At 39.9% G+C, this 15222-nt stretch overlaps 1 protein-coding gene across 4 annotated transcripts in view; it reads right to left on the reverse strand.

Annotated features, from left to right (window-relative positions):
* Positions 1 to 707: 707 nt before the first annotated feature.
* USP6NL (USP6 N-terminal like) overlaps positions 708 to 15222 on the reverse strand; it is a 130116-nt gene continuing 115601 nt past the window's right edge. For 3 of the 4 annotated variants that reach the window (XM_035889158.1, XM_035889159.1, XM_035889157.1), the window contains one exon: positions 4115 to 7655. In XM_035889158.1, coding sequence (XP_035745051.1) covers positions 6214 to 7655 — 1442 coding nt within the window. In that variant the 3' untranslated portion in view covers positions 4115 to 6213. Of the gene's footprint in view, positions 2623 to 4114; positions 7656 to 15222 lie in introns of those variants that run through there. The other variant, XR_004841288.1, reaches the window with a different exon arrangement.

Below are 15222 nucleotides of genomic sequence, written 5' to 3' on the forward strand. Positions count from 1 at the left end.
ACTGGAGATCACTCACCTCCTTTGGCGTCACTCTCAGTGACACACAGCCCGCCCTGTCAACCGAGTTATCTTTGGGGAAAAAGTCTGGGAACAGGTAAGCTTCAAAAGAAGCTGCAGATCAGACAAAATAATCTAACGAAGCTGTAAGTTATTGGGAAAAAAAACAATAAAAATAAAAAAAAAAAGAGATCTGTTTTTTTCCTACGGGACACGCAGATCAGACAAAATAATCTAACAAAGCTGTAAGTTACTGGGAAAAAAACCAATAAAAATAAAAAAAAAGAGATCTGTTTTTTTCCTACGGGACAATACAGCAAATGATTCTAGAAGATACTGTTGAACTTGCAAACGCAATGCTCAAAGTGGATGGTTTGAACCAGAAATCAGCTCTAGGCCTCTTAAGTAAGGACAGGAGCACAGGTGTTGTAGTTCAGAGCACAGGCTTCAATTCTCTGCCTCTTCTCATTTCAAGCAGAAAATCATAGAACCGTTTAGGTTGGAAAAGACCTCCAAGATCATCAACTCCAACCGTTCCCCTAACCCTGCCATCCCACCACTAAACCATGTCCCTAAGCACCTTGTCTGCCCAGCTTTTAAATACCTCCAGGGATGGGGACTCAACCACTTCCCTGGGCAGCCCCTTCCAGTGCTTGACAGCCCTTTTGGTGAAGAAATTTTTCCTAATGTCCAACCTAAACCTGCCCTGGTGCAACTTGAGGCCGTTTCCTCTCTTCCTAAAATCTGACAAAAGCAACATATGATCAGGAAACGAGGGGGCATTTACCTAAGCAAACCAAGGACGTTGTAGCTCCACCTGACCTAGCGCCAGTCTGCGCTGGCATGTTTCCGTGGCACGGCACAGCATTTCACAAAGGAATGCTCGATCAGCCCTGCGTGTAATCCAGCTTTTGTTGCTTGGTACCAAGCAGAAGCAACTCATGAGCTTGGATTGCAGAGACCGTACAAGTGCCTCCACACTACAGCGTCCTTCACCAGTTGCTAAATTAAATTGCTTTCTGTCAGAAAAAAAACCTTTCCGGAGAATTTCTGACCAACTATAATATTGAGAACATAAATGATTTTTTTTTTTTTTTAATTTGCACATTGTCTGGAGAGAGGAAAAGCTGAAGAGGCAAACAGTAACCCCTGATATTAACTGCTTTATCATGTTCTCAATGAACAGCAGAAAAAAAAAAGCAGCAAAAAGGCATCACAAAGCCTCTGAAAAACATGAGTTGGCAGATTATCAAAGTAAGGAGATGGAAGAATCAAGCACAGCTCACCTTGACAAGGCTGACAATAAAATCATCAGTAAAAATAAACATACTACAAAAAGAGAAAAGAAAGGAAGAAAGGGAAGTCAGGACGAGATCTGTTCGTTTTCAGATTATTCAGAACGTGTGGGTTTGGATCTTTAAAAGCACCATTGATTTTCTAACATACCAAGTCTGTAAGCACAAAGGCAGGCGGTCGTTAGCAGAGAGAATCAAATCGCTCGGGAGAGGGACCCACGCGCTCCCTGCTGCAGGATGAAGTCCTCTTGGCACAAAGAACCAGAAAATGGTCTTTCCCCAGCTCACCAGATTTGGCAACCACTTAAAGGCTATCCTGAAACAACCGCAATTCTGTTTCCAATTCCAATTGCCGGCCTAGTCATTTCCTTATTGCAACTCTGCTGTTAAAAGCATTTGGATTATCTTAATATTCCCCCAAAAGAAACAAAAAACAACCCTGCAGCAAACTACGCAGTAGCTTTCTGCCATCTAAAGAGGAGCCTACACCACACTTGGTTCAGGAACTGCTTAACGATGCTACGTTTACAGAGCTTTACAAAAATGCGGTATTTAAAGGACTACAAAAAAAGATTGTATTTTCCTCTGACTGAAGTATTGAAAGCAGAATGTACTCTGCTGGAAATGAAACGGTGGGTGTTTGATGGCATATTTTAAATAGTATTCCTCTTTGTGCAGGCAGTGTAATGCCACCCAAGGGGGAGATTAAAAAAAAAAAAAAAGTCTGTAATTTGCAAGTCCATTTCAAAGTCATATTGAGGATGATGTGAAATTCAGGATAGGATTCTTGAGAGAAATCTCCCTGGAAAATGTGTACGTACCTCAGGGAAGCTTTGGATTTGCTTCCCCACGCTGGAAGGCTGTTCTGTCTTCTGACATTTCGATGTTGTTTACTCTTTGCATCTAATTTTGGAATTATTGAGTGGTTTATTACAAAGGTGTATCTTTGACTAACAACAAGATATTTCTCTTCTGCAACCTCCAAGATTGCTAAAAATCCCTTACTATTCGTCTTGAAACTTTTATTAGTAGCGAGGATAGAGCGGTTACTTGTACAGTAAGGGATTAATCCTGCTGTCAGGTGTTATGAAGGTAACCGACGCTTACATGTGTGAAGGACCTTCCTTCCTGGCCCAAGGAAAAACTGGATTGCCCACACATCGGTCTGATCATTCTCAAACAATTGCAGACAATATCATGCTTTGAGGCTTTAGGTAGTCATCAGCAGGGATTAAGGGGGAATACTCTCCTTAATAGACTTCTGGCTAAATGGGTTTTCTCTTTCGTGTGTCACCTTCCCTGAAGCGTTACAGACAGGCCACAGCTGGATCTGGGGAGAGGAAAAGATCGTTCTCCTGAGGTTGGATTCTCTTCCTTAAGATGCCTGAGTGAGCGGATGCTTAAATTCAAACTCCTCACCGAATCAGATGTCAAAAAACCCCTTCCCCTGGGTCAGTTGAGGAAGGAGCAGGGATGGCTTCTGTCTTCACCTGTAGTGCGTGACTTGGCTTGATTACAGAGATCAGCAATTTGACCATGTAATCACATCCCACTCACCAAAAAGGTTAGGAGTGCCAGCGACACCGCGATCCTTCCCATCTTTTTTCCATGGCCACAATTTGTACTGCAGAAGACTGAAATGCTTTGGTCCAACAGTGAAGTCTTTAGATTTAATCCAGCGTGGCATCAGGGTGAAAGGAAAAGCAACCGCAGAAGACAACATCATACAACTAAGAGCTATTTGCTTTTCCTCTTGAATTCTAATTAGTTTAATTTAACTTAATTTTTGCCCTACAGAAGTTAGACACCTACCCTTACTCAGTCCGTACTTCCATGCTGTTCTGTGTTAGTGGGGAGAGTGTGGCATTCATCGCTCTCCAAACCCCTACCGTGAACTTGCCTACCTAACCACGAGGAGAGCCAGGACAGCTAACCTGGGCAAAACCCCTGCAGTTCATACAGCTCAAGGCAGGCAAATTTTGGAAAATGATGAAACCATGGGGAAAAAAGGTCTCAGGTACTTTACTTACTGCTTGACTGTTTTCAGATCAGTGACAGAAAAGCCTTACAAGGAGATCTGATCCATTACGTGGAGATGATTCCCTCTACCAGCAAGATACCGACCGGCACAGCTGCGGCTCACTTTACCCTGCAGTGAGGGGGTTTTTCTTACTGGTATGAATCTGGCAGCACCTTTGGTTGGGTTTGTCCAGTTAAATGAAGATAAAAGTGTATTTTGCACTACTAACAGATGACACAAGGCTTTTTTTTTTTTTTTTTTTTTTAAAGCTCTGTCCCGTCCTCTAAACATGTGGGAGGCACACAAGCAGCCACAGTCAGGCTATTCTTCTGCACTTTGATCGATGTAACTTTGCAAGTATCTCATGCCAATAACTCTCCTCTCTTGAATTGGTATCGGGTGAGATTATTAGAATAAAACCAGAAAATTATGATCACAGTTTATACTCCTAGCTTTCGCAAATGATAGATTAAGGTTTAGCAGCGTAGTAAACTATAATCAATAATCTTGCTGCTTCTATAATAATGCAAAAGCACTGTATAGATTGTATCCATATTGCTTAGTCTAAAAATAAACAAGTACAAATTAAACAGACAGACATCAAATATATATATACACATGATTCACTTACGAAAAGCAATCATTTGTGCTAAGAGCACAAGTCGTTTTGAACTAATCAGATAAATAAAAATGAAGACAAAGCAACATAAGCTTAATTATTATTATTTTAACATGTTAAAAATACAGTCACATCAAAATAGGATACACAGTTATAAAACTGTTGCAGATGACATAAGAAAATAGTGTGTATATATTTTATATATAAAAATCTACAGTATTTACTAATGCTGATAGATATCTTGGAGCCTCGTGTTGCTTGCACAAATAAATTGTACAGCTTTGTTATGAATTACAGAACCCTCGTTAAACACTGAGATTATTACACTTAGCCACGGGATTATATACATACATTTCTAAGCTGCTGTAAGCAATCAGAACTAAGGTAAGCCCGAGTCATATTTATCTTCACAATCTTAGTTTAGAGTTTCAGTGTAGTGCTTTGCTACTGTTACTTTGCTGCAGTTTGCAATTTTTAAAATATGAAATTGCCCAGTTCATTAAAAATTACATCAGACACATTATATACACAAAAAAAAAGGTTTTGAAATATACTAAGTAAATGTTACTTCCATTTGTAAAAATTGTTTTACTTCTGTACCTTAAAACTTACAGAGCCAACCTGCAGCAGTTATAGGCACTAAAACTCAGTCTTTAAAGGGAAAAAAAAAAAAAAAATCCATTTCTATGTTTTCAGTTAACAAATCTTTCAAAACAAAAGATAACAGAACCACCTTCCAAACCACCCAAAACTGGTGTTGATACCAATGTTTGGTGCTGAAGTATGAGGAAAATCTTTGTTAAGCACTCCAAGGACCTCTTCTGGCGAGATCCTTATCTGCCTCAACTCCCACTGCTTTCAGCGAGAGGTCGGTGCGTTCAGCGCTTACTACACGGCACCAGCAGCTCGCAGGACTGTATCCTACATGTGCCACTTAACCCGCTTTTTTTTTTTTCCCAGCCCCAATTCACAGTCAAGGAAAGGAAAACATGAAGTAGAAAAGGCTGCAAACACTAATTAAAAACGCTTACATTACCAGGAATCGAAGCCCCCCATTAAGAGTCAGGATCGCTTTACTGTAAAACACCGCAATGTCTCTCAAGCAGCCTGACAGCACGGCAGCACACGCCCAATCACAGACATGAACCTACCGTCTCTTTGGGGTAAAAAAAGGGCAAAACAGAACGGAACTGACATGACAAAGCTTAACAGAAGGGACTTGCATACTCACACAGCTCAGGGAATGTCAAGCCTCGACCAGATCTCAGACTCCTGCGTGTACTTCACTAGAGCGCCGAGGAGCTGGTCATTCTCTGATACCGGTGAGATTTGGCCCTGCAACCGGTTTGTTTAGTTTGACAGAACAGCATGGCAAAAAGCGAAGGGTGCAGCACCATTTCTGTATCTGGCATTACTCTCGCTGTGCTCCAATAGTTTGCATATAGGACGACATTCTGAAGGTAGATTTGGGTGAGAAGGTAAAAATTCTCCACTTTCGATGCAACCTAAAAAACTAAACACTGCCCTGAATTTTAAGCACCATATCTTAGCCAGATTAGAGAGACATTTTTGGCTTTCTGCTTTTGCCTGCCTGCTCCTTCTTGCTGAGGAAAATGACAAACAGTAGTCAAAGGAGAGGAAATTAACTCTCACATAAGATTAAATAATAATCCCAAAGCATCTCTCTTGCCCAGAACAGATACTGGGATGCTGAGGCAGCTGTATAAAAACGACAGAAATTCCCATTCAAAACGAATGGCTTCTGAAATAAATTACAAAGAAAAATTAATATGAAATAAAAGTACTTCACAAGCTTTGCCCAAAGTTAAATGCATTTACATTTAAACTCTTTAGCTCCTTTCCATATGCGTTTGTGTATTGTAAGTGCACACTCACACGCGCGCACACACACACACACATCTATACAGTGCATTAACAATGTCAGTCAAAATAGAAGTTGTAAATGTGTTACAGGTTTTAGGCAGAAAGATGGTAACACAAGTTATTTAAATGTAAGGAAGGATGACAGCATTAACCACGTCATATATATGATCTTATTGCTATGTCTACGTGCATCAGATCACTTTCAATAGCTTCAATGCAAGTCCAAGAACTCAACTAGCCTTCAATGAAAGTCTGAAACATCTTCGAAATAGTGTTGTTATTTTTGAGAGTCACGCGAACTGTCTGCATTTCATCAAAGAACTGAGGTGGACTACTACTAACGCAGTAATGTTTAACTGGTTTTGGTTCTTGCCATTTTACTAAGTACAGACAGATTCTCAGAGAAGCACAGATTCATGCATAGACAATCCATCATTTCTATTTCGATAGTGCTGGGCTTGAGCTGATGGGCTTGAATATTGGTATTGTGGTGAACCGTGCTCTTCAAAGGTTGGTGAAGTCCTGTATCTTATTGGACTATCCACAGAAACAGCAGGAAGACTATGGTCTTGAAAAGGTGTTGACTGAAAATGTTGGTATTTCTGGAAATTATCCATGTGGCCTTTGTTGCCGTCTTGGCTCCAGGGCTGCCTGTAGGGTTCGTGTCTGTAAACATACGCAGCATCTGGCCACTTTCTATCTTCTGGTAAATAATCCACTGGAGGGATTATGAATTTGACACCCGTGGGGGACCTCGAGTTGCTGGTATAAGCATCGACAGGGGCTACTTCTATCTGACCAGGGGTTGGTGAAAGAGGATTTTGGCGACTGGGAGGATAAGAATTCATTTGTAGTTTATCGGGAGAATAATCTACTGAAATAAAAGAACCATATGGCCTACCAAAAGGGCTGGTTCGATTCCCAGGGTAATGTAGAGGTACAGAACTTGTATTGCCTACACTGGAAACATGCTTTGGAGAATTTCCATGGTAAGTAGGTGGATTACTATAACATGGCAGTGGCTGTTTTACATTCAGTCCATGAGGTGGTCCATCAGATTGTGATGGATATTTTGGAGATCTGGGTTGTGAAGTCAAGGTGTAATTATTGGGTATTTTTAATGGAGTTGGTATTTTTTCAGTTTGCTTTCTTGGACTATTAGAATATGCTACATGCCTAGGACTCTGTGGATGAGCTCTCTCAAGCATCTCTTCAACAAGATTCTCATTCTCATTCTCAACTTCTGGAACATTGTCATACTGAGATGCATTAGACCCCCGCTTACCTTCATCAGCATCCAAAACCCTCATCTTTTGCTTTACATTCAAAGGCTGAGTTTCTCCAGGACTTGGTGGTGGGCCTGAAACTGAATGGTTTACCGGCCTTCCTTTCACCTCTGCAGCAAGTTTCATTGTCTTTTCAATAATTTTTGGATCAGATGGTTTATTCCACTTAGGTACAAATTCCCTTCTTGTATTTGAAGTAGCATTAGAATTTTGATTAGCAGCTGCATTATTATACTGTCTCGAGTTGTCTTGCTCTATTGGCTGAGGCTTTCTTCTGGTATCTATCTCGTTCTTAGGCACGCTACTTTGTGTCTCTACTGGTCGAGCCTTCTGCTGTTTTAAGGGAGGTTTCTTTTCCAGTGAATCGATTCTTTTTCGGTTGTTTAGTGAACTTTCTGGTTCTTCTCCTGGGGATGGTCTCCTCTCTGTCCTCCTTGTTGTTTGTGTACCAGTGCTGTTCTGTCCGTTAAGCATTGGAGTGGAGTTAAGCATAGCAGGCTGAGGTCCTGATGGAATCTGCCCCAATGGCTTCTTTGGAAATTCATCTTCTTTACCTAAAACAAGAACAGTAATAACATAAATTCACCTTTGTACAGAAGTCGCCTTTAATCTGTTGGTCATGCAAGCAAAAGTAGCTATGAACTCTGTTACCTGGTCTGGTAACCTACCTACCTCTCTCTGGGTCAGCATGCTGCTAAATACCACCAAGGTTTTTCCATATACTGACATCAAACAAAGATTTTGACTAGGCTCTCATCTCAACCAGTTACTCTAGTCTTCCTGTCTACAGCTGATGCAATCTTGCCAAGCTTTTGCTCATTTATGACACTGCTGCAAAAAATCATTTTCCTAGATGACATTTTGGTTATGTTACCTACTCTGTATTAGGAGTAGCCTAATAACCTCCTTACACTGTCCCTGTTACATTAAGTAAACTACTTTCTCCACGTTAAAAATCCTTCCCAATGTTCCTCTCCCAACCTATGGTCTTATATTCATCCATCTTTTAACATTCACCTCTGGTAAGCAATACTACCAGCTCCTCACTCACACACACACGCTTCTTACCAGACATCTTTGAACTTTCTCTCACTTCTCTTTTGGGTGGAACTCCTCATTAACATCTACACAGTTAAGTCCTTGTTCCCTCTCAACCCCTGCCTAGAAATTTCATCATCAGTATTAAAAAGCTACAGTATAACTAAGATGCCATGAAGAATCTTTTTTTTTTTCCCAGTTCAGTTTTCTGTCAGTTATAGAACAATTAAGTAGCTAATACTGATACCGGCTACGTCATTATTTCAATTGAGCGTTCAATGGGCAAGTTTTGCTGCACACAAGGACATCATTTACAGAACTAGGATATGAACGGAAAGCTCTCCCAGACTGGAGCTCAACACATCGCAACAGCCAGTGGTAAACATCAGCTATGTGGGGACCCAGAACAATTCACATTGCCACTATGGAAAGAATAAAGAAGTGTTTCATTGCTTGATGCTGCTCATAGAACAATTTACATCGGATTTTCCACTGCAGCCTTTCTCCTTAGCAGTCAATGCCCTTCATATTCTCAGCCAAAATATTTCACGATATCCACTTGCATATAACTTATGTAATTGTGTAGTATGTTCCTTTCCCTTTATAAGCAGAAAAGGTCACATACTTCTCATTAAATTTATTAATCTGAATTTATTTGATGTTTCCCCCAAAATAAACAAACTTTTAAAGTCAGCATAACCAAAAAACACTGCTCTGTATCCGTTTATTAAACAAAAGGGACATGGTTTAGTGGTCGGGTGGCAGGGTTAGGTTAAAGGTTGGACTCGATGATCTTAAAGGTCTTTTCCAACCAAAGCGATTCTATGATTCTATGATTCTATGAAAAGCTCTGTTGAAAGGAGAAAAACAGAAATGGCTACTCTTGCTTAAATGTTATGCAAATTAAGTTACATAAAATGGCTACCAGTAAAATAGTTTTGTTTAATTCCTGCTTCTTCCTAAGACAAGAACTGTAGAATCTTTCTCCACCATAAAAGACCATACAGCTAGCACCCCACTCTTTCTAGGTATTTGTAACTAAAATTCCTTTTAAGTGTCTATATAGGTTCACAGGAGTGCATACATACAAATATTTCTATCCCTGACACGAGTGCTGTGGTTAGAAGTGAGCTATGTTCATTTTTTACAGTCAATAACATGAGTTCAATCTTTGATGACTGGTTCCTGATAGAGAGACACAGAGGAATGCCAAGCAGCCAAGGTCAGTATTATTTATTATAACAGCACAACAAACTACCATCATAGATCAGTTGCTATATAAACTAAACAAAAACTTACAGTTTGTGCCAGCTAAGGACACAGCAGGAGGACAGCAGAGAAGACTACAATGACGCCATGTGTCATGACAAGATAACTAGATAAAAAGTACTTAACAAAACCAGTCTGGTTTTGCCAAACAATTAAACTAGACTTTTCTCGATTTTCAAAGTCTTCATATCATAGAATGATAGAATTGTCTAGGTTGGAAAAGACCTTTAAGATCATCAAGTCCAACCAAGGCCAAAGGTCATATGGAAACCTACCTTTTCCTTCAGAAATACATGACTTCAGAAATCTCAGCTTACATATAACACAGCCTACCCAGGCTTTCTGTAGAACAACCCTCCGCTCTTATTTCCCCCTTGTTATCCCCTGCTCAATTACGATCATAGATTTAGATACACAAACCTATGCTCTTATGCTGAAGGTAATCACTGTCTACCTTCCTACAACTTGGCAAAGGAAGATACTCGTGCTGAGCCACATCCCCAGTTTTTTATCCCCAAAGACGAGATTCCACATGTTAAGTCATCCTACAGGGTTAATCACCTCACACACTACACTCCGTGATGACGAACACCTACACAAAATGTTGCAAGACAGTACAGCAGGTTACGCAGTGAGGTAGCACCTCAGCATTAGGCTCCAGTGAGTGGCTCTGGGAATTACAAGCCTCATGGTTTGTTCTCTCTCACCGCGGGGCCCCGCTGTTCACAAATCAGGCTAAAATCTGGAGCGTGGATCTGTGGACTTGCAATCCCCAACAGCCCACCGCTGGAGGAACAGATGAGGGGACAGAGGAATGAGTTGCATGGCGTCCTGGTTTTGGCTGGGACAGAATTAATTTTCTTCCTAGTAGCTGGTATGGTGCTGTGTTTTGGATTTAGTACTAGAAGAATGTTGATAACACACTGATGGTTTAGTTGTTGCTGGGTAGTGCTCAGACTGGCCAAGGACTTCTCAGCTCTCAGCTCTGCCAGGGGCACAAGAAGCTGGGAGAGGGCACAGCTGGGACAGCTGACCCCAGCTGGCCCAAGGGCTATTCCATACCATATGATGTCATGCTCAGTATATAAGCTGGGGGAAGAAGAAGGAAGGGGAGGGCGTTGGGAGTGATGGCGTTTGTCTTCCCAAGTCACCATTACACATGATGGAGCCCTGCTGTCCTGGGGATGGCTGAGCACCCGCCTGCCCATGGCAAGTGGTGAATTAATTCCTTGCTTTGCTCATGTGCGCGGCTTTTGCTTTCCCTATTAAACTGTCTTTATCTCAACCCATGAGTTTTCTCACTTTTACCCTTCTGAGTCTCTCCCCCATCACATTGCGGTGGGAGTGAGTGAGCGTCTGCGTGGTGCTTAGTTGCCAGCTGGGGTTAAACCATGACACATGGATGCTGTAAATGGATGATTTAACAGCTCTGCAATATACTGCCTGCTGCACCAGCCTCTTCAAAATTGTTCTTTACGAACAGAAGTTCACTTTCTGAACTTGCTTCAGTTTGGCAAAAGGCATATGTACCACTTAATTCCATTTGCATCCTCTAACACAGTGTCAGGCGAAGCTGAAGATCTTGTCTTCTAAATAGAAGTGAATTTTGCCCATAATAAATATTCCTGATACTGAACCTAGATATTACAGTGCTTTCAATCTTACTAATTTTGAATGTTAAAATAGCATGAACTCTGAATTAAGAAACAATACTCAAAGTACATATCAGAAACTTGTCATCTGAATCATATAGAACTAGTCTTCATATGCTGCTAATCCATTTATAACCCCCAGGTGATCCATAGCAATTATGGGATAGCATAAGAAAATGGCTCCTCAACATCTGTAAATTATTTAATTTCTGTCCTTGTATGCAATAAATATTTTAGAAGAATGATTTCTTCTGTGCTTGAAATTAAACTAGTCAAGCTATATATATATAAAAAAACCCAAAGACAAGGTCCTCCAGTAGCTGCAATGCTTCCTTGATTTGTACAAAGATGTTAAAAGCACGAACTGATTTCCTTTCTTCCAGCTTTTACGCCAAGAAATGCATACAGAGCAATACGAGATCCTTTGAAATATACTTGGTTGTACAATCAAGGTGGGTTTTGTGTGAGTTTTTTTGTTGTTTTTTTTTAATTTCACACACTTAAGGTTTCTTAATTACCATTAAGCTCTAATAAAACCCAAATGAGAGTACTGCAGACATTTTTATTGAATTCTATCTAGGCTGCTTTGAAGATTACTTTCTGTCATCTTTCCTTCACATTTCAGGGTAAAAGAACACACTACAACTAGGCATTATGTGGGCTGCACTGTCTAGATGATGTATGCTATAACATGAATTACAGCTGTAAAATGAGTATCAGAGAAGTCTTACCATGTCTGTCCTGAAACTGCTAAAACTCAACATTAATTCATGTAGTGAGTAACAAGCAAAGCGTTCCAAGACAATAGTTAGTTCAAAAGAAAACCTCTGCATTCTAACAGCATGATACCATGTTTATAGGCTGGTAATACCAGAGCTTAGTGCTTTCAGGGAAAACAAAAATACAGAACAATGAGTACGAGTGGAGGGAGGGTCAGTGGGGAAAAGAAGAAATACAGCTTTAAATCTTAGCCACGGGGCTTCCACAGAACTTGGTTTAACTTGACCTCAGACAGAAACAACGGACACAGCTTGCTTAATCAACCCCATCTGCATGTGAAACTTTTGAGAAAGGCCACACTGCTAGAGGTACTCAGTTTGGTAATCGAAACTACGAAGCACAGGCCTTGTTTTGGTGCAAAAAAGTGCTTGAGCATTGGAAGGAAAGGAGTTGTATAAGGATCTATGATGCTGGAACACAAAGACATCCTGCAAACCGGTTGCCTTCTAGAAGAAAACCAATCTGTTTTAAACTGCAAACCAGATATTTAATTCTAATTTAAGTATACATATCATACATATATATATATATATACACACACACACATACACACACACAGACACAGAGCTGTCGCTACCAGTGGAACAACCAAGTACTTTAAAAACAAATAAGAACACCTGAAGTTCAAAAAGAGTCCACAAAATTAAACAAGTAGAGGATAACTGAATCCATCACCATGCACATTAATACAACGAGACATTCCTCAATGCACAAGACAGCATGCAAACTATGTCCGTGAATGCTTTAAGCAGTCCACTATTAACAAGAATAGCAGGAAAACCATGATGCTGCATGCTGGCAAGAAAGAAAGAAGGTAATAAAAGCAAAAAGCTGAGGAAAAGAAACCACAATGCAAAAGCAAACAAAAGAAACCAAGTCACAACAAACATCTCTCCCATTAAGAGGTACACAAATAGCTCGCCGGAGCAGCAGGCAAACGCACCGATTCTTCTTACAAGCTGCATATCTTACCTACCAATTTTCCACTCCAAATCTGCCTAAAGCCTCACACACAACTCAACCATCATCTTTACTACTTCAGTTAAACTCACTGTTCAAACTCCTCAGACTGAGCATGCAGAAATTGTATTTGGATGTTTTCAAGGACATTCAACTGAGTATCTGTTTGTGCTGTTGATCCGAACTCTGAGTTAATTCACTTTCTGGACATACCTGTTTGACTGAGGAAGGGAGAAATGTTTGGATTCTGGGACAAGTGCTTTTGTATACAATCTATGATGTTTACACACAAGTTTTTAAAGCATTTCAAAGCTAGAAGTTAACACAAAGCTGTCTGTTTCAGCTGAGATTGTTTTGGCCACGACCACTACAGTCCTTGAATGTGCCTTTGTCTTCTGAGGCAAACAGGGCAATCAGATTTTTTCCCAGGTTGCCAGTATTTGCATGAGATGCAGAACTGGGTAACTCCTCCTTCTCTCCCCCTCTTCCTTCAACAGAACAGGTTCCTAGACAGAGTATAGTTACTGGCTTTTCCCAAAGACAAACATAATGGCTTGTATCAGAATTTACAGAGCTGGGACTATAGGATTGTCTATTTTTCCTTTAAAAGAAAGGCAGTGATTTAGCTGGCTTGTATGCAGTATAGCATAAAATAAGCAAACAACAAAGAAAATAGGGTGAAAAATGGGTGAGGAAGGAGAGAAATGGAAGTAGAGGGAGACAATTTAAGCAAAACAAGAGCAATCAGGTGCTTGTTTGCTGCTGGTAAACATATTACCTGACATGAAAAGAAGCAAAGCAAACATGAGCAGATCTGACTGTTCCCCCAAAAGATAAGAAATTCAAGTCATAGTAAAGAAAGTTTTAAATCTCCTCTCTTCTTCCTGCTCTTACAAGTCTTGGTCACCACCCAGTGGAAGTCGATCTCCACTACAAGACTTTTACAGATAATTGCTTCAGGAGGCACTAACAGCCTCATGCATTGAATAGCAGACATGTAATTGGAGTAAAGTGCTTTAAGTGCTCTCTCCGGTGAATAACAGTCTAGTCCTTAATTTCAGCACCAGAATACATGCACTTTGACTGTTCTAACACAGTTTTCAAGGATGGTAATGGTCATAAAAACAACTCTTAAAACGACATCTTGATATTTTGTGTTTATTTTCCATCGGTGACATCCCATCTTACTACTTCAGTTTACAAGTCCAAGAGAATTTTAAAGAAATTTAAGTGCTGGCACTAGAAGCTCAAGCTGCTGTCTGAAAGTCAACCTCTGCTCCTCCTCCCTTACGTGCCATCAGCGGCAAAGGAATTACTAAAATGAAACCTTGCCTGACAACTTGAAGGTAGAACAAAATACGCTGTTTGCTTTTCTGTTACATCACTTCTGTAGTACTGACAGGAAGGAAAACTTACTTGATAAACACCTGCATTTAGATAAACAATGGAACTGTTAACAAATTTGGTCATCAACCAGAAGAGCCCGGTGGCCACCTGTATGTCTGTAAGCTGCTTTTGCAAAAAAAAAAATTTTCTAAAATTAACCACTTCAATTTACATTTCTAATGCCACACTTTTTCCAGAAAATATATTTTCTTGTGAAGTCTGTTTAAAATAGGAGTATAAACAATGACTAGCATAACTATCTGCATCAGATTTTTAAAAAGCATGCAAGTTTTGAACAGTAAAGATTTTTACATGATGCAAAGCCAATGTCCAAAACTGCTGAAAATAATATACTGATTATATTAATATAATTCCATATATTAATTTCCTTCATAATATTATAAAGTAGTTGTATCACACAAGAAACAAGTCAGAAAAACTAGTTTAGTTGATCAAAATATGAAATGCGTCATATGAAATAGCTACTTGTGTATTCTTCAAGCACAAGTGAAAAATCCAAAATTCCTCTGAAACAAAACACAACCAAAGAGAGACACCATCAGAAACAGGAAAAGTCAAGCTGACTTACATATTTCTATTGTTTTTGGCTGTCAAAAGGCACATTAACAGCAGAGAATAGACATTATTTAATATATTATCAACCCAGTATATACTTCTGCACTATCACTGGTGAGTATTTAAAATAGATATTTGAATAAAAGATAACAAATTGATAACAAATTTCATAAAACATACCTTTGAAGATAAAGAGCAGATAAACATTTAAAAATTCATGGCAAATGCAAGATTCAAACTGTGTTAGTTTTCCCTGAATACAGAAAAGGCCGCAAGAACTAGAAGAACTGAGTCTGAGTTGAAAGCCAGTGTTGTCACACACAAATATAGTTAAGATGATCACAAGGACAAGGGCAGATTCCAAATTTGCCAATACTGCTTAAAAATTAAGGTACAAGACCTTTCTGTCTGATTTAAGGCCTTCTCAGCTCCTGTAAGGTCTATTAAACTTTCAGTCATT

This window comes from Egretta garzetta, unplaced genomic scaffold (assembly GCF_000687185.1).
Source record: "Egretta garzetta isolate BGI_Z169 unplaced genomic scaffold, ASM68718v1 scaffold291, whole genome shotgun sequence".
In the NCBI taxonomy this organism is placed as follows: Eukaryota; Metazoa; Chordata; class Aves; order Pelecaniformes; family Ardeidae; genus Egretta; species Egretta garzetta.